The sequence below is a fragment of the Streptopelia decaocto genome (genome assembly GCF_964273445.1).
Source record: "Streptopelia decaocto genome assembly, chromosome: 24".
In the NCBI taxonomy this organism is placed as follows: domain Eukaryota; kingdom Metazoa; phylum Chordata; class Aves; order Columbiformes; family Columbidae; genus Streptopelia; species Streptopelia decaocto.
This window is the reverse complement of record NC_138679.1, coordinates 513,255-533,970: the sequence shown is the minus strand read 5'-3', so window position 1 is coordinate 533,970 and position 20,716 is coordinate 513,255. Positions and strand designations below refer to the sequence as shown.

At 51.7% G+C, this 20,716-nt stretch overlaps 2 protein-coding genes across 6 annotated transcripts in view; one reads left to right on the top strand and one right to left on the bottom strand.

Moving 5' to 3' along the window:
* The window catches only part of EPS15L1 (epidermal growth factor receptor pathway substrate 15 like 1), a 37,905-nt gene extending 25,744 nt beyond the window's left edge, over positions 1 to 12,161 (top strand). For 3 of the 5 annotated variants that reach the window (XM_082071914.1, XM_082071913.1, XM_082071911.1), the window contains 2 exons: positions 3,783 to 3,988; positions 7,086 to 12,161. In XM_082071914.1, coding sequence (XP_081928040.1) covers positions 3,783 to 3,988; positions 7,086 to 7,232 — 353 coding nt within the window. In that variant the 3' untranslated portion in view covers positions 7,233 to 12,161. The remainder of the gene's footprint in view (positions 1 to 3,782; positions 3,989 to 7,085) is intronic. The other 2 variants (XM_082071915.1, XM_082071912.1) reach the window with 1 other exon arrangement.
* A 5,632-nt stretch (positions 12,162 to 17,793) lies between these two features.
* Positions 17,794 to 20,144, bottom strand: KLF2 (KLF transcription factor 2). The gene is made up of 3 exons (XM_082071849.1): positions 20,051 to 20,144; positions 19,029 to 19,920; positions 17,794 to 18,664 (listed from the first exon to the last, which is right to left on the bottom strand). The coding sequence occupies exons 1-3, from the start codon at positions 20,123 to 20,125 to the stop codon at positions 18,489 to 18,491; spliced, it is 1,143 nt and encodes a 380-aa protein (XP_081927975.1). The 5' UTR covers positions 20,126 to 20,144; the 3' UTR covers positions 17,794 to 18,488.
* Between the last annotated feature and the right edge of the window lie 572 nt (positions 20,145 to 20,716).

The window sequence follows — 20,716 nt, the reverse complement described above, 5'->3', positions numbered from 1 at the left end:
TGCTTGCACAGCCCTGTTCTGCTGCTGCCTTCCTTTGTATTTGGTGCTTCCTCCTCCGTCATGTCACCGATAAATATAGGTTTTGCATATGTGCCACTTCTCTAAATGTAAGGCATTTGCTGGTTTGGCTCTCTTTCTATTTTAGACTTATTTTTCATCAGTGCAAGAACACTGTTGGTTTACACTGCCCTTGGATTGACAGTTGTCAGTGAGGAAGAAAGAGCAAAGCTCTCTGCTGCTTTTTGAATTGGACACATAAATGGTTTTAGTTGTGTTTGTGTCTTCAGTGTCTCCATTAGACTAAAATCAGTATTTCACAGTGTTTTCAGCGTCGTGCTTAGAAAACACACAAACCAAAGCCTCAGGGCTTTGTTGCTGCATTGACTGACGTCACTTCTTGAGAGAAAATGATGTCTTATGAATATTTCGTGTTTAAACACACCATGGGTTTGTGGCCATTCTTTTTGACCCGCACCATGTGCAATGGCCCCAGCGCACGAATCTGCACAGAAACTTGCTCTGTGTATTTAGGAAGAAGAAAGAAGCCACGTTAGGTGTAATAGATGTGATCAGGAACAGAAGAAAGAATTGTATTAACCAATGAGTAAAAAAAGATCTCTTGCGTTTATTTATATGGGCATATTGGAGTTGTGGGAGGAGAGGGAGGAGGCGCCGCGTTGGTTGCTCATCGCAGGAGCGCACGAGCGTGGTGTTTGTTTGATGGTGCCGCACACCTGTTTCCTTCGCGCTTTCCGAGCACCGAGGTCGTTCCCCAGCACCGCGCTGCCTGTTTGCCTTTAGGTTTTTCCCTCCTCTGCAGCAGAGAGTGAAGAATTCAACCTCAGAATGTGTGACTTGACAGGAAAATTCTTTTGTTTTCCTTTTTCATGCTTGTATAAGAGCTGCCGGCTGTGTTGGACACGGCGTCCCGTGTGCAGTAGGATAGTGATGTGGGACACGGGCGTCCCGTGTGGAGTAGGATAGTGACGTTGGACACGGCGTCCCGTGTGCAGTAGGATAGTGACGTTGGACATGGGCGTCCCGTGTGCAGTAGGATAGTGATGTGGGACACGGGCGTCCCGTGTGCAGTAGGATAGTGACGTTGGACACGGCGTCCCGTGTGCAGTAGGATAGTGACGTTGGACACAGTGTCCTGTGTGCAGTAGGATAGTGATGTGGGACACGCCATCCCGTGTGGAGTAATTGAGTAGGATAGTGACGTTGGACACGCCGTCCCGTGTGGAGTAATTGAGTAGGATAGTGACGTTGGACACGCCGTCCCGTGTGGAGTAATTGAGTAGGATAGTGACGTTGGACACGCCGTCCCGTGTGGAGTAATTGAGTAGGATAGTGACGTTGGACACGCTGCCCCGTGTTGAGTAATCGAGTAGGATAGTGACTCACAGGTGGAGCACCTGCCCGGCCACAAACCAAACATTCCATTCGCGCTTTGATTGTGTTGTTGGCGTTGATCTCTCGCAGTGAAGAGATCTCAGTACTGATTGCTGAAAAGAGGCTGTTCAGAACCTGTTTCGGAACGGGTCGTTAGGCTGAGCTCCTAACGATTTCTCACCTCTTGAGCAGTTTGTGTTTTCAGATGTTTCCCTTCAGCTGAGGTTTGCGGAGTTATGGGCCAACTCAAGGTGCAGATTTTGCACATATTAAGCAAAAACAGTTTCAAGGGGGTTTTGCATAGGAAAATTCTCCCTCTGTTACTAAAAATATATATTTTTATTTCATGCAAAGAGTATTATCACCCAACTGTTGAGTTTGATGTGCAGTGCAGAAACAGCCCCATTGGAGACCTCTAAATATTCTGTAGAAAATCGGTTTTAATGTAACCTTGAAGCACATTTTGAAAACTGCTAATAATGTCTTTTAAGTTCCGAAGTTCAGAGTTTATGAAAGTTTTATTCTGCGTCAGTGGAAGAGCTGGATAATTGAACAGGGTGGTGAAAAACATGCTGAGTAAATTGGGAATGACACACAAACTGAGTGAAGTGCCAAGAGAGACGTGCTGGAGCATCTTGTGTTGCGCACCGTGTCCAGAGGTTTCTAGAGCAGAACTTCCTCCGCCATAGAAAGGACGTCAGAGCTGGGAACCCGGGTGTTATATGTTAATTACAATCACAGGTATGGACTCACACTATCACTACTCATCCTACATAGCATGACTGACTTCTTAAAGCATGTTTTTCACTTTAGAAAGTTTTCCTGGACAGGAGCACCTGTGTAGGGAAGGTTGGGTGACAGCCACTGGCCCAGGGGGTTGTGGAGTCTCCTCTGCAGACATTCCAACCCCTGGACACCTTCCTGTGGAACCTCAGCTGGGTGTTCCTGCTCCATGGGGGGATTGCACTGGATGAGCTTTCCAGGGCCCTTCAACCCCCGACACTCTGAGATTCTGTGAGATTCTTCTAAACACAAAGTTAGGACGGTCGTTGAAACAGAGAATGGAGAGAGAACTGTAAATGTTTCGCTTCATTGTTTCATTGTCAATATCTTGTAATTCGGTGAGAGAGATTCTGTAATCGCGTCCTACCGGTGAGGCTCTGTTTGCCTGAACTAGAGCTGTGGCCCTTGCAGTTTGCTGTGGGTATGAAACGAGATAAACCCTTTGCATGGGTGGAGTTCACGCCGAGTTAACAGCATTTGCTGTGGTAAACCAGTTTGCTCGTCGGCCCTCGTAGCTGAAGTGAGTCCTGGTGTGGTTTGGGTGCACCGCTTGGGTAACTGCTGAAACTGCTGCGGTTTCAGAACAGGACCTGTTGTGCTTTTTTCTGAACTTTTTTTCCCCTGAAACTTATTAGCAGAACTATCAACCAGTGAGGGTTCCAAGTGCTCGCTGCGCTCTGGCCCTGCCCAGACCCACGGCAGCGTCACCTGAAAAGGGAACATTTGCCACCGAATGTACCATCTCAGTTGCTACTAACGCAGATATTTTGCAGTATTACCGTGTTCGCGATGTCCTGCACTTCAACTGGTGACTTTTTCATGCGGTTTGGGTATTTTTGCTTTACGTTATAGAAGCACTGTACCCACATCCTAACATACTAAACACGGGAATACAAAAATCTCTGTGTACCTGAGCACGTGCTTCACTGCGCTGGGAGAGCCCCCTTGGTGTGAGCCACGAGGATGTCGGAGACCGTTCTGGTGGCGTTATGAGTAATTTGTGGCTAATAAATGAGTACATTTGAACATCTAACTGAACCAAACTTCTGCTTGGCCTCAAAACCGCCTTTGAATGCGGCAGGATAGGACAAACCAGCAGCAACGCGCCAAGGGCGGGGGGGCTCGGGAGACGCTGAGCGTGTTCAGCATGGGCACGGCCCTTAAAATCACCCTGCAGAATATCAGCCTGATCTTAGAAGGGTTTCCCTCTTTCAGCTTTTCTTCAAAATAACCAATTTAGACCCTGTTTTGTTCTTTAACCTACAAAACCCTGAAGAACATGGCGAACTTAACTTCAAATGTCTCCGACCCTGGAAAACGAACTATAGTCATACTTGTCAAACTCTTCTGACCAGGTTGTCTTTATACTGGGTTTTATCATTTGCAATCTTGATGCTATTAATACTGCAGTATGTGTAACTAAGATAATCAGTCCGTTTACCTAAAACCGTTGGTGATGCTGATGAGAAATGAGAACCATTGTAGTTGAATTTTCAGCCAGCGCAGGAAGAGCGGGTGGTGCTGAGTGTACCAGCGGTTTCCTATGGAGGGGTTTGCGTTGTCCATGGTAAGTAACGTCACCTTTTCTCTTTTCCCTGCCCTTGCAGGTAAAAGCACCCCCGTCGGCCACCTGGGCGCTGCAGACCTCCCCAAGGCCCACGACCCGTTCCAGCCGTTCGGGGCTGACGGCAGCGACCCCTTCCAGAGCAAAAAGGGCTTTGGGGACCCATTCAGTGGAAAAGATCCGTTTGCTCCCTCCTCTTCGAGTAAAACTGCTAAAGACTCTTCCGTGGGGTTTGCAGACTTCAGCTCTGTAAGTTAAGTTCATTGTCTCTGAGCAAACCACTTTCTGCTCTGCTTGCAGCACCCTTGGGTTTTCCTTTTCACCGCAAACCTGCTGTTCGCTGCCTTCTGTCTCTCAGTAACTCCACGCTGTCCTCGTTGGTTTTGTATTAATATTGCTGTAATAAAAAGGCGTTATTTCAATAAAAACCAAGGAGTTTCATGCTGAATTTTAAAGGGTTGACTTGCATTTTAAGTTATTTTAGTGCAGTGTGCCTTGACTCCCAAGTTCTTTGTAGCGGAATCTGTGTATTGTTTTTGTTGCATGGAGGCCATTTTGTAAACCGATTTTTGGGAGCCGATGATGTAAAGATTCATAAAAAATTGTTAAAAACATTTCTCTAGCGATTTCACCACATTCTTGAAGGGAAAGATTCCATGGAGTATTTGTAAGTGTTTGTGAAACAGTTCTGGCGATCCCGTTGCCATGTTGCTGTGTGCGGTGGGACGTGCTCAGACAGAGACGTCCAGGAGACAGGGATGGAAAATGTAGCTGTTCAATTTCATTCCAAGTTCTGATGTTGTAGAAGAGCCTTGTTAGACCAAGAAAACAAATCTGTCTTGTAGAACCAACGTAGAATTGTCCATATTGCCCTCCAAGGGAGAGCATCAGGCAGTTTCAAAGCTGAGCCAAGTGCCCGTTCGTTAAACCCTGCCCAGGTTTCTGAAGGCCTGGCTTTGCTTCTAGGCCTGGCAGGTACGTTATTGGACTGGCAGTGACTGGAAATACAGCAGCAGCGTGGTTCCCGTTGCCTCCAGGAGCAGGCGGGAGTCTGCTCCTCCCCGCCTCCTCCCTCCTTGCACGTGGTTTTGTTGCCACGTGGCCACGCAGGAAAGTTGCCGATTTAACCTCCGATTTCACGCTGAGGGACACAGGTCCGTGTTCAGCAAGCGGAGATCTCGAAGCCGAATCCTTCAGGTTGCTTGTTTGGGATGGTTTTCCCCCTAGATATTAGTAAACAGCGAGTGTGTGTCACTTTCCTGTGTGGTGTCGGTGGCCGAGGCCACCCGTGGGTGCCGTTAGCTGCCCCGCTGCTTTGATTTACCCAGTTAAACTCAGACATGCTGTATGCTCGGCCACAGCCGGCGCTGGCCTGTTGGATCTGCAGTTACGTTCTGTGATTGTACACACAATGGTGACTTTCCTAATAAAAACAAGACGCAAAACTTGCTTTATCTGAAATTTCTTGACCAACCTCCAATTTCTCCCTTGACTGAAGGACAAATAATGCACAGAATGAGTATTGCCAGCTCTTGTCGTCTTTCTTGTAGCCTGGATTGCTTCAGCTTTTAGTCGATTTTGTGAATTACTTTCCACGACTGTAAGGAAAAAAAATCAGTGTTAACTAAATTTGAGTGAAAAGAGCCTGGTCCCTATTCTTGTCGGTGGTTTGGGTGTTTCGCTTCCCTGTGCCGCAGTTGTGTTGCACTGGCTCGTTCCTCCCCTGCCATGCAGAGGCTCGAGTTACGGTCACCCTGCGATCCACACGAGTGTTGCGCTTGTACTTGCCGACTGTTTCTCTTCAGAATGGAAATTAACGGCAGTTTTACTGACCGAACACTTTTTGACGCACAGTTTGAGTCCAAGGAATCTGAGAATAGAATCATGTAGGTTTGAATAATTGAATAACCTGATTTTAACTGGAATTATTATTTACTGTTGCAAAGAAGTGACATGAGGATCTTCCCTAGATTGTAGTGGGAAATTTGGCTGGTTTTTGAGGCCCTGGCAAGTTCCTGCACACAACTTTATTCTCCTTGAATTCTGAACTTTTCTGCTGGCATTAAATCTGACTCTTTGGGTATTTCACTGATGGGCAGTTCTGCTCCTGACAATTTGATTTATGGAACCATTTGTAATAAGGCATATCCTCATTTCTTTCCAATCAATCGTTTGCCTATTTTTCCCTTTTTTTTTCCCCCACTCACTACTTTGAACCACAAAAATAGAACTTGTGTACCATTAACCAGTCAGTTGGAACACTTATGATAAGTCTATGGACATCTTATGGTAAGATGTCCAGTATAAGTTGGGGAATGACCTATTAGAGAGCAGCGTAGGGGAAAGGGACCTGGGGGTCCTGGGGACAGCAGGGTGACCATGAGCCAGCACTGGGCCCTTGTGGCCAGGAAGCCAATGGGACCTGGGGTGGGTTAGAAGGGGGTGGTCAGTGGGTCAGAGAGGTTCTCCTGCCCCTCTGCTCTTCCCTGGGGAGACCACACCTGGAATCTTGTGTCCAGCTGTGGCCCCTCAGTTCCAGCAGGACAGGGAACTGCTGCAGAGAGTCCAGCGCAGCCACCAAGATGCTGCAGGGAGTGGAGCATCTCCCGTGTGAGGAAAGGCTGAGGGAGCTGGGGCTCTGGAGCTGGACAAGAGGAGACTGAGGGGGGACTCATTCATGTTTACAGATATCTAAAGGCGGAGTGTCAGGAGGATGGAGCCAGGCTCTTCTCAGTGACAACCAGTGACAGGACAAGGGGCAATGGGTTCAAACTGGAACACAGGAGGTTCCACTTAAATTTGAGAAGAAACTTGTTGGGGGTGAGGGTGTCAGAGCCTGGCCCAGGCTGCCCAGGGGGTTGTGGAGTCTCCTTCTGTGCAGACATTCCAACCCGCCTGGACACCTTCCTGTGGAACCTCATCTGGGTGTTCCTGCTCCATGGGGGGATTGCACGGGATGAGCTTTCCAGGGCCCTTCAACCCCTGACACTCTGGGATTCTGTGAGATTATATTTGAGTTTGAAATTGTTATGATTTCAATCAAATATTTTAATATTTTGGGCAACAGGTTCAACAGGTTCATTTGTGGAGCTCTCGTTTGGCTCCGTTATCACACAGCGGAGATGGGGCCGTGCAGCCCCCACGGGCCAGTTCGTGGAAGAGATTAAGGACATAAGTTAAAGGATGAAGTGAGGAGATCAGTGAGTGAATTTTACCTGCATCCAGAGCTGCCCTGGGACAGCGTGGTGTACTTGACCCATGTATTGAATTAGCCTGTCTCGCTGTATTTTTCACGTACGCTCCAGCTCTTTGTCAGTGTGTTGATGGGTTTTCGTTTCGTTTGCAGTTTGGCAATGAGGAGCAGCAGCTGGCGTGGGCCAAGCGCGAGAGCGAGCGAGCGGAGCAGGAGCGGCTGGCGCGGCTGCGGCGGCAGGAGCAGGAGGACCTGGAGCTGGCCATCGCGCTCAGCAAGGCCGACATGCCCAGCTCCTAAGGAGCGGCCGCGCTCCGCCCGCCCGGAACCCTGGACACGGCTCCTGCAAAATACTGAATTCATGGGTTATGTCGTGAAAATCGTTTGAGTCACCTTCAACTCTCAGCAAGACTGGTTACGTCCAGCCGGGCTCCGTGTGGCCTCTCAGCACGCAGGAAGCACTGTCTAAGCTGTACTGTCACGTTCTAGAGAAAAATTACTGCTTGTAAGAAATCGAACATATGATGCGAAGATACTGAAGGCGAAGTTTCTTCATGTGGAAGACAACGTTGCACATGGTCAACTGCGACTTGGGAAGCTGGCATTTTATGACCTGAATTCCAGTGGGTTTTGGAGGCTGCAGTATGAATTTCAAAGAAAATGTCATAAAAGGAAAATATTTCTAGAATTAGCTTTCACTTGTTACGTTTAGTCAATAATTCATGGTAGGCTAATCAGTATGGCAGCTGCGTCATCTGTGTCAAAGTCTCCAGCATAAATTCAGTATTAGATGGTCCCTTTTATGCGGGAGATGTGGCTTTTACAAGAGAATCTGGCGATTTATATGTCATTAATACAACCATAGTCATGTGTATAAAACATTACAGATTTGAAACCTCTATGAAAGACCAGTCGAACTGCATGCGGCGGCGTAAAAGAGGGAGTTAATTCAGTTGTAGTAAATGGGTAAATAATTTGGCAATGAAATCAGTAGGTAAAATCGTGCTTGATCTTCTAAGCAAATACAACTGCAGGACTGCGGTACGAGCTCGAGTGCTGCTTCTGTGTCAGATCAAGCAATGGAAACCGTAACGAGATTGAGCCACACTCACCCCTACAACTCATGGTCCCTCTTTGGCTCCAGCTCCAGCCAGAGCGTTACTGGTGTTACCCGCCCAACGTGTCAGTCGTTACCTGTTTCTTGAATTGCACCGATCTTCTAGCACAGGCTTACAGATCAGATATAATGAGCTGAAATAAGGCCAAGCTGCAACAGATTTTATTTGCCAAATGCACGTTCATGCGTTAGGTTCTAGTAGTACTGGTAGACTGGGGTGACTTTAAAATACAACCTGCAGGAACAGTTAGGAACAGATTTGATATCCACCTGTAGAACTCCGTACTTCCCCCTGCTAAGGATAACGCAGAATGTGTTTTACATGTCATACGTAAGTCCTTATGATAAGTCTGTGAATTATTTACTTACTAAAAATGCCTTTTTCTGATTACAGGAATTCTAAAACTTCAGCTGTCTTTGCCTTGAACTTTTATGTCTAAATAGAAAAGGCATCTAGCACAAAGCTTTTAAAACGTCCTTAATGTAAATCTGCTTTCCTGACCTTGGTTCTGTAGGGATACAGAGCTGAACAGTCTGGTTTGACTGGTGCAGCCCTTGTAACATTTGCTCGATTTGTTTTGAAAATGCGGCATTCCTTCATCATCTCTGATGCGTTTCTGCTCTGCATGTCCTGGCTGCCCTGCTCTTGTTTTCATAGTACAAAGTTAGTGCCTGTTCATGGAATGACAACAACCTGTCCCCATTCTGGGGTAATCCCAGAACCCCAGAGTGTCAGGGGTTGGAAGGGACCTGGGAAGCTCATCCAGTGCAATCCCCCCATGGAGCAGGAACACCCAGCTGAGGTTCCACAGGAAGGTGTCCAGGCGGGTTGGAATGTCTGCACAGAAGGAGACTCCACAACCCCCTGGGCAGCCTGGGCCAGGCTCTGCCACCCTCACCCCAACAAGTTTCTTCTCAAATTTCAGTGGAACCTCCTGTGTTCCAGCTTGAACCCATTACAGAACCTGATTGGAAATGCTTTCTTCTTTTTCTCTTAAATACGTTAGATTAAATGATCAAACACTAAAACAGCAACGAATTCTCGTTTCTGTTGGTGCACAGGACGTGAAGGCTCTGGAGTCAAGCTGGAGTCTGCCTGCAGGGATCACGAGGGGAAACTTTTGCTATGAAAGCGCAATTTCCAAAACTTGCTGCAGGCTTCTCAGCAAAGTTAAACCAGCGGTACCATGTGGGAGATTCTCCTTCTCCTTTGGGCTGAGTCTCTGTGGTGTCTCTTCTGCTCCACAAACCCCCCGTTCATGTGCGGTGCCATTTTAGGAAGGAAACACGCCTTTTTGGGCTGCTGCTCAGGTGCCGTCTCCGGTGGGACGGGGCGGATGAGCTGAACAGCTCCATTGCTGAGTTACGCACCAGGACAGAACGTCCTGCTGCTGTGAGTGCTCCGGAACACGGCGCTTCATCAGCTCCTAGGGCAGTGAGTCGGTGGTTTTAACATGTTCAGCAGAAATGTGAATTAATCCAGCATTCCATATAGTGTTAGAACTAATTGCTCATTTTCCTGTTTCCTTATTGAGTCGTTCCTCATATTTGCTTGGACAGTAGCAAAAGATGGAGCAGATGGAGATGGACAGAACGCGTCCTCTCTGCACAGTGCGTTAGATTTGGTAACTTAGTTTTACTGGCACAGCCTGGATTCACAGTTTTAGAGGCTGCAGTAGCAGAAAAGGTCGCTGGGATTTGTCCCCGTCGTGTTTCAGACCGTTTTCCGTGTCAGAAGGAGGTGACGGACGTTCTTCCCTTTGCCCGTAACTCAGTGGTTTGTGTGATACCTGCACTTGTTCTTCTAACACAAACTTTATCGCGAGACGCTGATCGGCTTCTTCCTCCAGAACGATGACATTTAAAGCACAGAGAAAATATGTACAGTGCGCGATATATAAAATGTGAGTATACACAATGCATATACAGTGTACATTGGGATCCTATTATCTGTGTCTATGTGTATGTATATATATAGTGTATTGTATAATGTAATAATTGTGTATATACTACATACGTCCACATACTATGTCTAGTATATAATTACTTGTGCTGTACATAAAATGTGTATATACAGTGAATATGTAGAATATGCACATATATTCTGTATGTCAAAGCTCGTGTGTGTACGTGCTCTCTAAGCAGAGGTGGATGGAGGAAGGTGCAGCGGGGTCTTGGCTCTCGGGAGTCCAGGGTTCTGGTGAGGGAAGGAGAGGAGGCGACGGCTCGGTGGCCTCCAGGGGGTCGCGTGCCCCGGCGCCGCTGCCCCGCGCCCGCACCCCCTGCCCTGTGCCAAAGTGGCTTTGAACGGAGGCTCCATTTCCCATCTCCTTGCTCGTGGCACTCGTGTCATCTTCACCTTCTTTTCTCTAGGCTGGGGCAGGGATTTTTCTCCTGCATTTGCTTGTAGTTTAGCGTCTCTTTAAAACTGATTTTCAAGAAGCGATTCCCATTCGCACACACCCCGAACAGCCACACGCTAAGGCGGAAAACATGGTTTTCTTGCTTCATTCCAGTTCTGTAGGTTGCGCAGAATCATCTGGAGTGCAGCTCTGGTTTTCCTCCCTTCCCACCTCAGCTCGGCTTTGGCAGGAATGAGTGTCCATCGCATTCCTGGCTCCGGGAAGGAGCGGGGCTGATTCTGCTCTGACGGGGGTCGGTTGTGAGGCTCTGGTCGCTGAGCGGTCGCCGAGGAGGTTTGTGCAGCAGCACCCGTGTGTGTTGTGCCGCCTGTTGTCCGCGCCGGGTGACTCGCGGGCAGCCTGAACTGCACACAGAGCTAAACCAGGAGGGACGGGCAGTTACTCACCTGGAACCTACGCAGGCAAACTGCGTGTAGGACACAGGTATTGAATTACCCACATTATCCTTTAGAGACCCGTACGTCCCCGTTTGCCTCCAGTGCTTCCCCCGAGTTATACTGTGAACCGCCCCAGCCATTCTGCAATAAGGCAGATCTCATAAAGCACCGCGGCCGCGCCAGCGCCGTACGATGGGTTGTGTTGCACATTGTCCTTGTGGCGTCCCGGCCCCACCGCGTCTCGTTTCACGCTCGTGCTCCCCGTGCGGCAAATTCCAAACTGCGTCTGCCTGTGCAGCGTTTTCCTCTCTTTAAATTCGTGCCTGTGAAACCTGTTGTCAGAAATTGTGCAGAACTCGCTCTGCCATCCTACGCTCAGAGATGATGCACTTTTCTGGGGATTCTCCTTCTAATCCTTTTGGGGCTGCGATTTCCTCCTCGGTGTTTCTCATTGGGAAGGGTCTCTGTTCCCCAGAGCCCCGGGCGCTCTGGTCCCAGCAGAACCGTCGCTCCCCCGGGTTCCGTTTCTCCCTCTTGGGTGTTTTATTCCTCCCTCTCAGGAATTTCGTTTCTGTTTGATGCTCATTTAGAGTCGCGACTCTGTTCAGGCAAATTGATCTTGTGCTCATAACGATCCCGTTCAAACATCTGGCAGCGCTGGAACAGCGTGATCCCTGGTGTGCGCCAACTGTTGCATCTCCCCATAGGCTTAGAGTCAATACCTTAACTTTATTCATTGGCACACCTGTTTTATCAGTTGATATACTGCTCTTTTTACTTGAAAGTTTTATAAATAAAGGCTAATTTGTTATGAAATGAAAATTTCATTTTTCCCTCCTGTTTAAGTTTATCTGTGTGAGGACCCCGCGATGTTCGTCGCCGGGACCGGCCGCTCCTGCGCTCGAGCTGCAGCCGCCCCGGGACGGCGCGGAGTGCAAACGGACACTGACCCAATCTGACCAACGTCTCCAAATATGTACGTTACTGTAGCTATATTTATCTTTCAAACATCATAACACATTGAAAGGTATTTTAATTTTAACCCATCTCCTGTGTTTATTGTTTAATATTATAAGAGAAATGTTATTGTTTAATATAATAAATGAGAAGTTACTTTTTGGAGCCGTGAGACTTGGGCGCTCTTCCTTTCTCTGTCCTGGCCCGTGGCTTCGCGAGGTTTGTGTCAGATTTGGGGATCTCCCTCGCCCACCCGCTCGGTCTCTGCGCCGACACCTTTTCCTTCCGCCCACGCCCTCCACGGGGCTTTTCCTTCTCTCGTCCCCATCTTCCCATCCCGGCCACGCTGGGGCTGTTCAGACCCGTCAGAAAACCCCCCGCCCCGTTCCAGAGCGGTTTGTGAGCTGCGGTTGTGTTGGGAGGGGCTGGAGGGACCGCCAGGACAAACCTCCCGTCCTGCTGGTGGCCGTTGTTCACCCTGACTCGTCACTGTCCCGTTAGTTCTGTTTGCTCCGCACCGCGGGCACGGTTGGGCACAGAGCGCCCGGCGGGTGTGTTTAGTACCTTGACGTTTCGGGTCTGGGTTTGGCTGCGGTGTTGGGACGGGCCCGACTTCCCACCGCGTCCCCTCCGCATGATGCTCCTTCTCTTGCAAAATCCTGAGCCACAGCTTCATGTTTTGCTCCCATTCCAGCATTTGGAGTCTGACAGGTGTTAATCCAGACGCTTTCCCAAATAGCTGCGCGATCTCTGTGGTTGGTCCCTGATCCCAAAGGCCGCTCCGCACGGGGCAGCGCGTGGGGGCCAAGAGGGGCCTTGGGAAGGGAAGAACCGTGTGGGTGTCCTGGGCAAGAACCACAGAACCCAGAGTGTCCGGGGCTGAAGGGCCCTCAAAGCTCATCCCGTGCAATCCCCCCATGGAGCAGGAACACCCAGCTGAGGTTCCACAGGAAGGTGTCCAGGCGGGTTGGAATGTTCCCTGTCCTGCTGGAACTGAGGGGCCACAGCTGGACACAATATTCCAGGTGTGGTCTCCCCAGGGCAGAGCAGAGGGGCAGGAGAACCTCTCTGACCTACTGACCACCCCCTTCTAACCCACCCCAGGTCCCATTGGCTTCCTGGCCACAAGGGCGGCGTTGCCGGGAGAAAATTGCTGAATCTCTTGTGCGTACGTGAGTATCGATTCAGTCACCCCGAGTACCTCTGACCTCCTGTCTGATTGGCATTTTCTTAACGTCATGACCACAATTAAACCTTTTATTGGTGCTGATGCAGCACCCTTCCAGCCGCTCCAGCCTTCCCTGCTGACGAACGCTCGTAACGCTCTTTGCCAGCTGCAAACATCATATAATTCTGCTGTTCAGCCTCCCATAAACCTCGGCCCCAGTCGCAGCTTTTCCGTGCAGAGAACAGAGCGCTGTGCCCTCTGCCCGTCCCGTGCACCAAACTCCCTCCATCCCTGTTTGGCAGGTGCTTCTGATACAAAATCACTGATACATCAGAACCCACTGACACCGTCATCGTGCACAGGCCATTAAAAATGGGTTGTTGGGATCTGAGGATTTCGTGTGCATGTCCTGGGTTGTGTTTGAGCCTCAGGCTCAGTAGCTTCTCGCCTGATCTATAAATGTCACAGGGAATGTCCAGTGTGATATTCCAGATGTTTCCTGATGCCACAGCGATAGGTCAGAACTGCGGGAGTGCTCTGAGCTGTGAGAAGTGCAAGAAAGCCAAGGAAAAGTGATTTGAAGGGACAGCGTATCTGCCTATAAACTGTACGTTCATCTGCGATTTCTGTGGTGCTGAATTTGCGCTTATGGCAAAGGACTCAACACTTGTGGTTTGCTGAAGGAGTTCGAGTTGAAGCGGGTGAATAATCCGGTAACTGATGCTCGCTGTGGTCACAGAGTAAATGAAAACTTGGTTGCTCCTGCTCTCCTTGTGCTTGGAAAGGTGCTTCTGTTGATCTTCCTCAGGAAAAGCAGCGCCCGTGACTCGTTTTTTGTGTCTACAGCAAATATTGTAAGATAAATAATTGTGGCTGAAAAGTCAGCCCTCAAAAGATGAAATCAAACAGCATTCTGTGCCTGCCGAGCTCAGGATAATCCCTGCGCCCGCTGCTCGCTGGGAGCTCAGAGCGCGGCTTTGCGGTGCAGGCCCTTCCTAAGCTCAGCCTAAGGGTGGGGAACTGCTTCCTTGGGATCAAGTAGGCCGGAGCATTAAGGGGTCTCTGGGAATTGAGAAGTCGAGGCAGTTAATGCCGGCCTGTGGATTTGTGGCTGCGTGCTTTAGGTTCCTGGTGTTGGGCTTTTAGATCTGTTCCCTCTCCCATCTCTGGGACGCCCCTTGTGGACCGGGGGGCTCAGCAGCTGCTCTCGCGCAGGATGAGCCGGGCGGGCTGCGCCGGACCCGCTGGAGCTGGAGTTTCAGCCTCGTCGGTCCCACCCAGCGCAGTTCAGATGTTCGCCATGGGGAGAGGTTTCTCCCTATTAAATTACGCGGGGTTTGGCTTGAATTTTGCTCTTTATGTTTCCCCCCAACACTGCTGGTTACCATAGCGACGGCTACATGACTTTCTTAGAGTTGTTTTATTTAAATATAGCAGAAGAAATTGCTAGAGCTTGGGATTCTGGCTTCGGCAGATGCACAAAACGGCTCCAGAACCCGCAGAGCTCCCAGCACCGAAAGCCACCGAACCGCGCGGTGCTGTCCTTGGAAGAACGGACAGACTTTTTTCGGCACTTCTCGCGGCCGGGAGCCGTTCAGGGCCAGTCGGTGTCCTCGGGCAGTTTGTGAACCAGGGACTGAGCCCCCGTCCCTGCGCAAGGGGAGCAAAGGCCACAGTCAAAGCTCAAACTGCCCTCCCGTCCCCATCTGCCAAACCGCGCGTCTCGAGCGCCCTTCCAGAGGGGACGCGGCGCTCCGGGCCGGCGTTGGCTTCGCGGCTGGAGACGCGGGTGGTTCGGGAGCATCCGCGCCGGCGTTTGCTGGGGTGGGATCCCGCGGGCGCAGACCAACCGGCCGCTCCGCAGCCAGCGGCTGAGACACGGCGGCTCCCAGCGGAGCCCGGAGCCCGGAACCCGGAGCCCGGAACCTGCGCGGAACGAACCGGCTCCCAACAGAGACGGCTCTGGACGGGGCTCAAGCTCAGCAACACTGCTACAACTTTCACTAGGAGCAGCGCGCAGGATCTGCTGCTCTCTGTGCTCACGCACTCTATCTAATCTGGCGATCTATCTTGCAAGCACACGGAGCCCATCGCTGCGGTGTCTTATAAGAATATGTGTGAAACCCTTGTTTACAGCAGACTCCGCGTTTCCTCCTGTCGGCTTCAACTACCACTTCTTTACGGGTTTTTTCCGTTTCTTTCCCTAGCGTGCCCGATGGAGTTCGGGGTCGCTGCAGTTGACACCGCGTGCACCTGATCCCGGCACTCGTGTGTTAATTGGAACCAACTGACCCAAAGGCGCCGAGCTGGTGTTGTGAGGAGCTGCCGCGGAGCGCCGGGGTCTCGCTGCCGGGGGGTCGGGTGGGTCACCGGGATTATCTTGGGATGTGCTGATTTGAGACGATTTAAAAGAAGAAAGGAAAAGAGAATCGAAAATTACTCATAATAGAGTGTGAGAAGAATGAGATCAGCATCTCTTTCTGCTACAAGATTATCTTGAGATTCAAGAACCTGCAGTTTCCTGTAAGACCACACAGAAGTTACCATGGGTGCCCTCCCTTTAGGAATTAAAATATAGCTGGTGCCGAGCTGTTATAGGTGTTTCGTGTGCTCCGCATCCCCCCACACTTTCAGAGGCCTGTGTTTATACCTATTATTTTCTTTTAAAATATTTACAGGTAAGAGGATCGCTCTGCCCTGTTTTCAGATGGTGGCAACAAATGTAGATGCTCAGAGGGCACAACCTGCTGGTTTTCATGGTGAGGAGCTCCCAGCCGGGCACGGCTGCGCCGCTCGGGGAGACGGGATCTCGCAGACAAGACGTGTCTGATCTAGAACCTCGTGGGGAACAGGAGCACAGGCTGTGACATCCAGCCGGGCTGGGACAGGGAAATGGGCCCTTCCCCTCGGTGCCGGAGGAGGGTCGAGGGGCACCCCTCACGGCGGGCGCTGCGGACGAGCCGCAAAGGGGCTGTTTAAAGGGCTGGTGGGTGCCATGACGCTCATTTCTCGTTCGTGCTCCGCGCCGGTTCTCTGGCTGGTGTCGTCCCTCACCTGTGCGGTTTGGGAGGAGGCAGAAATGGCCGGACCAAAGGGACGCTGCCCGGTGCTGCCAGGGGAGGTCACCAGCGGCGGCCGGGGACACGCGGAGCCGGGTAAGCACGGCGTGAGGCTCCCGAGCTCTGCAAAGCTCTGCCGGGGGTGTTCCAGATGGGGGGGTGTTCCAGGTGTTGGGGTGTTCCAGATGTGGAGATGATACTCCAGGTGTGGGGTTGTTCCAAGTGTGGGGATGTTCCAGGTGTGGGGGTTGTTGTTCCATATGGGGGGGAGAGTGTGTGTGTGTGTGTGTGTGTGTGTGTGTGTGTGTGTTCCAGATGTGGGCAGAGGTGCCGCTGCAGCCGGGTGTCAAACCTCCGTGTCTCTTTTCACGAGCGAGGGAGCAGTTTGACCCCGCGCTGAGAGCGGGAACGGCTCCACAAATCGCGTTGGAAACACCAAAGGACGCGCTGAAATACGAAAACCTTCGCCCATGAGGACAGAGAAGGAAACACCTAGAACTGTTGCAACAACGGGTGTGCTAATTTTAGAACGTCGTTAAGTCATCCTCACTTTCTGGAACGAGATTGTGCAATTTTTTTCTAGCAAATAAATGAGCTTTGTTTTTAATGAAGAAACATTTAATCTCGCCTGTATTTCACTTTGAAAGAGCTATAAAAGTGAAATGTGGAACTCATTCTTCCATGTCAATGATTAGAAGCCCAAAATACATCTGTTCCACATGAACAACTGCAGATTTGCTTTCACAGAAAAACAGCTATATTTGTAGTGACTCTGAACGCGTTCCTGTTGATTTCGTTCTCGTGTATTCGAACTTGTGAAGTCAGAGAAAATGTCACAACCTCGAGTAAAACCAAGTTCCAAGTATCCAGATGTTGAGGAAAACGCTTCGCTATGGAGCTGACTCTGCATACTTAATTAACAGTGATTGAGTCTGACGTCCCCAGGCTCGCCACCAAGCCGGGGCTGCAACAACAGAGGATCCTCGTTAAGAGCTGCGGAGTAATTGCCTGGATGCGCTGTTAGACTGGTGATCTCATTTACAGCTGTGCAGGGATGGGGGGCCCGTTTGACTTATCGCAGCGACTCATTCACCGCTGCGGCATTTGAAATCACTTTTCAGAACGGGGCTTCCTAACTTGTTTTCCTTCAGAACAGTCAATGTCTTCCTTAGCTCCCCAAACCCGGGTGGGATTCCACGTGATGAAGTGAATGCAAGTTTGGGGAGTGAGTTATGAAGGTATTTAACCTGTGTTGTGAATGTGTTTGAATTCCACTACTGTTCCATTGGAATTCTGCGCCGAGCTCCTGAGAGCGGGTAATTTATGGACAAGAATGCCCTAAAATAAGCCTCCGTAATTACAAAAATGCAGTGTTTAAATTTATAGTAAAAACCCACACGCTGCTGGCAAAACTGTAACTGCATCTGGAAAACATTAAGGATGCTATTAAAATAGTCCAGCACAAACTAGAAATGAGACTGAAATTACAGTGTTGCTTTCTTACCCATTTTTAGGAAGTGTATTTTGGATGTGATTTGCTTTGCTGTTTGTTGTTTTCTGCATAAACCCCGTATTGTACCTTGTTTGGCACTGGGATGGATTGTCTGCTCTCTCATCTGTTTTACAGACACCCGGAGCTCGGAGTCTTTGAGCAGCTTCGCACAGTCGCTGGTGACTGTGACACAGTCGCTGGTGACTGTGACACGACGGGGGTGCCGGCCCCGCCGGGGGAGGTGACAGCGACGTCCCCGAGAGCGAAATCACAGCAATTCGGAACTTATTTTATTAAAAAGGTGAAATGCTTTCAAACATTGAAAAATTACGTTTTTATAAAAACAGAAATAGGCAAAATACCCATTTGTCTTCTATTTACATATACAATATTTCTCATTGTATAAAATTATTTACAATATATAAAAAAAATACAGTAAAATAGGTTATTTTCTTACAAGACGTCAAGCCCTGTACTTCTAGTGTAGATCATGGCAGACACGAGTATTATTGCACCTGTGGGACGCCCAGTCCGACCATCGGAGTGTTCTCCTGACTGAGACCTAAAATAACATCGGGAGCTACAGTAACATTCATTTCTCTCTTCTAGGGTCAACTTCAGGCAGTTTCCATACGAACATTGTCTGGTAAAGCTTGGGACGGGGCACTTAGAAAAACACAAACATAATTACAGCTTCTTCTATACAATCTGTATGGAGTCTTACGGCGTTCGCCCTTCCGGAAGCTGCATAAATAACCCCCGTTCTCCTGGCTGGGCAGGTTCACGGACACGAGCCACCAAAGTTCTCTGCAGGAGGAGCCCGGCTGAGCCTCCTTGTGTCAAATCCTCCTCCGCGTCCATCGCTGGAGCGCCGGTGCCTCCCTACGTAGTACCAGCTACAGTTTTCCACCCTCTGCCCCTGAGCAGTTCGGTAGCGGCCCCGGCGGCGGGCGCGGGTCGGGGCTACATGTGCCGCTTCATGTGCAGCGCCAGGTGGTCGGAGCGGGAGAAGGCGCGGTCGCACAGGTGGCACTGGAAGGGCCGGTGGCCCGTGTGCTTGCGGTAGTGGCGGGTGAGCTCGTCGGAGCGCGCGAACTTCCAGCCGCAGCCGTCCCAGTTGCAGTGGTACGGCTTCTCACCTGCGGAGAGACGCACAGCGTGACCCGGCGCTCCCTGCGCGGCGCCGCACCCACCGCTCCTCCTGCGCCACCCAGCCCTCCTCCCATACAGCCAAGCGCTTTCAACCGAGCGAGGCTGCTCAGTAATTCCTTTACTCATCCGTGCCTGCACTGAAAACCTTTCGAGAAAGGGTGTCAGAAGCCCTTAGAAAAGCTCTGACCTATATATGCATAGGAGAACGCTCAGACATTATAGACCTGATCACCTGTCATAGCTCAACCGTGGATATCCCGGGATTTAAGAGGCTACGGGGTTAAAGCCCAGGCTATAAACTGTTACACAAGCAGCTGCCACAAGCAGCGGATCCCGCGCCGGCGCGCTTACCTGTGTGCGTCCTGAGGTGGGCCTTCAGGTGCGAGCTCTTGGTGTACGTCTTCCCGCAGCCCGCGTAGCTGCAGGTGTGCGTCGCCGTCCTCTTGCGCGGCCAGGACCGGCGCCCCCGCTTCGGTTTGGAGTCCAGCAGCTCCAGCGGGGAGGAGGGGGGGGTGAGCACGCCCCTGGGCGCCGCGGGCTGCAGGGGCAGGTTGTCCTCGAAAAGCCCAAACTGGGAGGTGTTCTGGTACTGGAGGTGGGTCTGCGGGTGGTGGAAGCCGGAGGCCGGGTGGTAGGGTTGCTGGAAGGACACGGACGAGGGGCACATCATCTGCGCGTGGCAGTCGCTCACCATGAGGTCATCGGGGCTCAGAGGGGGGGTCTCTGCCCCGGGGATCTGGGGGGAGCTGGCCACCCGGGGCTGCTCGTAGGCCATCATGCAGGTCGCGTTGCCCTCCTGCTTGATCTTCGGGCAAGCCTGGGGCACCAGCCCCAAGACCGGTCCATAATTGTCCATGTCGGGTTCGGGCTTAATGTTCTCAACGAACTGCGGGCTCCCGAAGCTGGGGGCCACAAAGAACCGCCCCTGGACGCTGCTGGGAGGGCAGTAGTTGGAGTCCATCTCGGAGCGGATCATCTCGGGCACGATGCCGGCGCTGTAGGGCGGGGGGCTGCCCTGCTCCAGGGCACTGTAGCATCCCGGGGACGGGTTTGTCTGGTAAAAGGCAGCGCTGTCCCCTTGGGCGGGGGGATAGTCCCCCCCGGCCGCGCCTTGGCCGTAGCTGTCACTGCCCATGGAAAGGATAAAATCCAGCACGTTGTTGAGATCTTCATCCTCCTTGCGCGGGGAGAGGCCGCCCCAGGGGCCCGCGGGGGTCTTGGCCTCCTGGTCGCACTTCCACCTCTGGGGAGAGAGCAAAGGGACAGGGTTAGAGGTGCCGCTTGAGGAGGGGGCAGATGCGGGGACACGCGGGGCCGCGGCGCCGCCGCCCACCCGTGCGAGGAGCCGCGCGGGGAGCGGGAGAGAAACTCACTTCGTGGAGGGCTTTCTCGCGGCAGGGGCTGGCGAAGGTGGCGAAGGAGGGCAGGATGGTGTCGCTGAGCGCCATGGTGCGGCCGGGACGGCGGACGGCGCGCCGAGCGCCCTCCCCACCTTATAACGCGGGCGCGGGCGCCCTCAAGCCAATTGCAGGGAGCGGAGGAAGCGCGTCCCGGACGGGGCGGGCGGGAGGCAGCGGCTCGGGCGCAGCCTAAATTTAGCCCCGGTATAAAAGGACGCGGCGCGGCGGTCCCAGCCCGAGCGGGGCGGGGCGGAGCGGGGCCGGGACCGGCCGGCGGGTCCCCTCGCAGCTTTCCCCGCAGCCAGGGGTTCGGGGCCGGGCCCCTTCGCTGCCTCTTCCTTACTGCGGGGTTTGGGGCCGGACCCCCCTCATCCTTCCCCTTAGCGTGGGGTTTGGGGCCGGACCCCCCTCATCTTTCCCTTAGTGTGGAGTTTGGGGCTGGACCCCTCTCATCCTTCCCCTTATTCCCGGGTTTGGGGGCAGGTGCTGCTGCCCCCGGGTTTTGAGGGGAAACTGAAGGGTCTTTGCCCCGGGGACCCCCTCGTGAGCTGAGGGGACACTGTGGGGTCTCTGCCTCCCCTAGGACACTGAAGGACCCACTTTGTGATGAGGGGACCATGCTCTGAGAGACACTGTGAC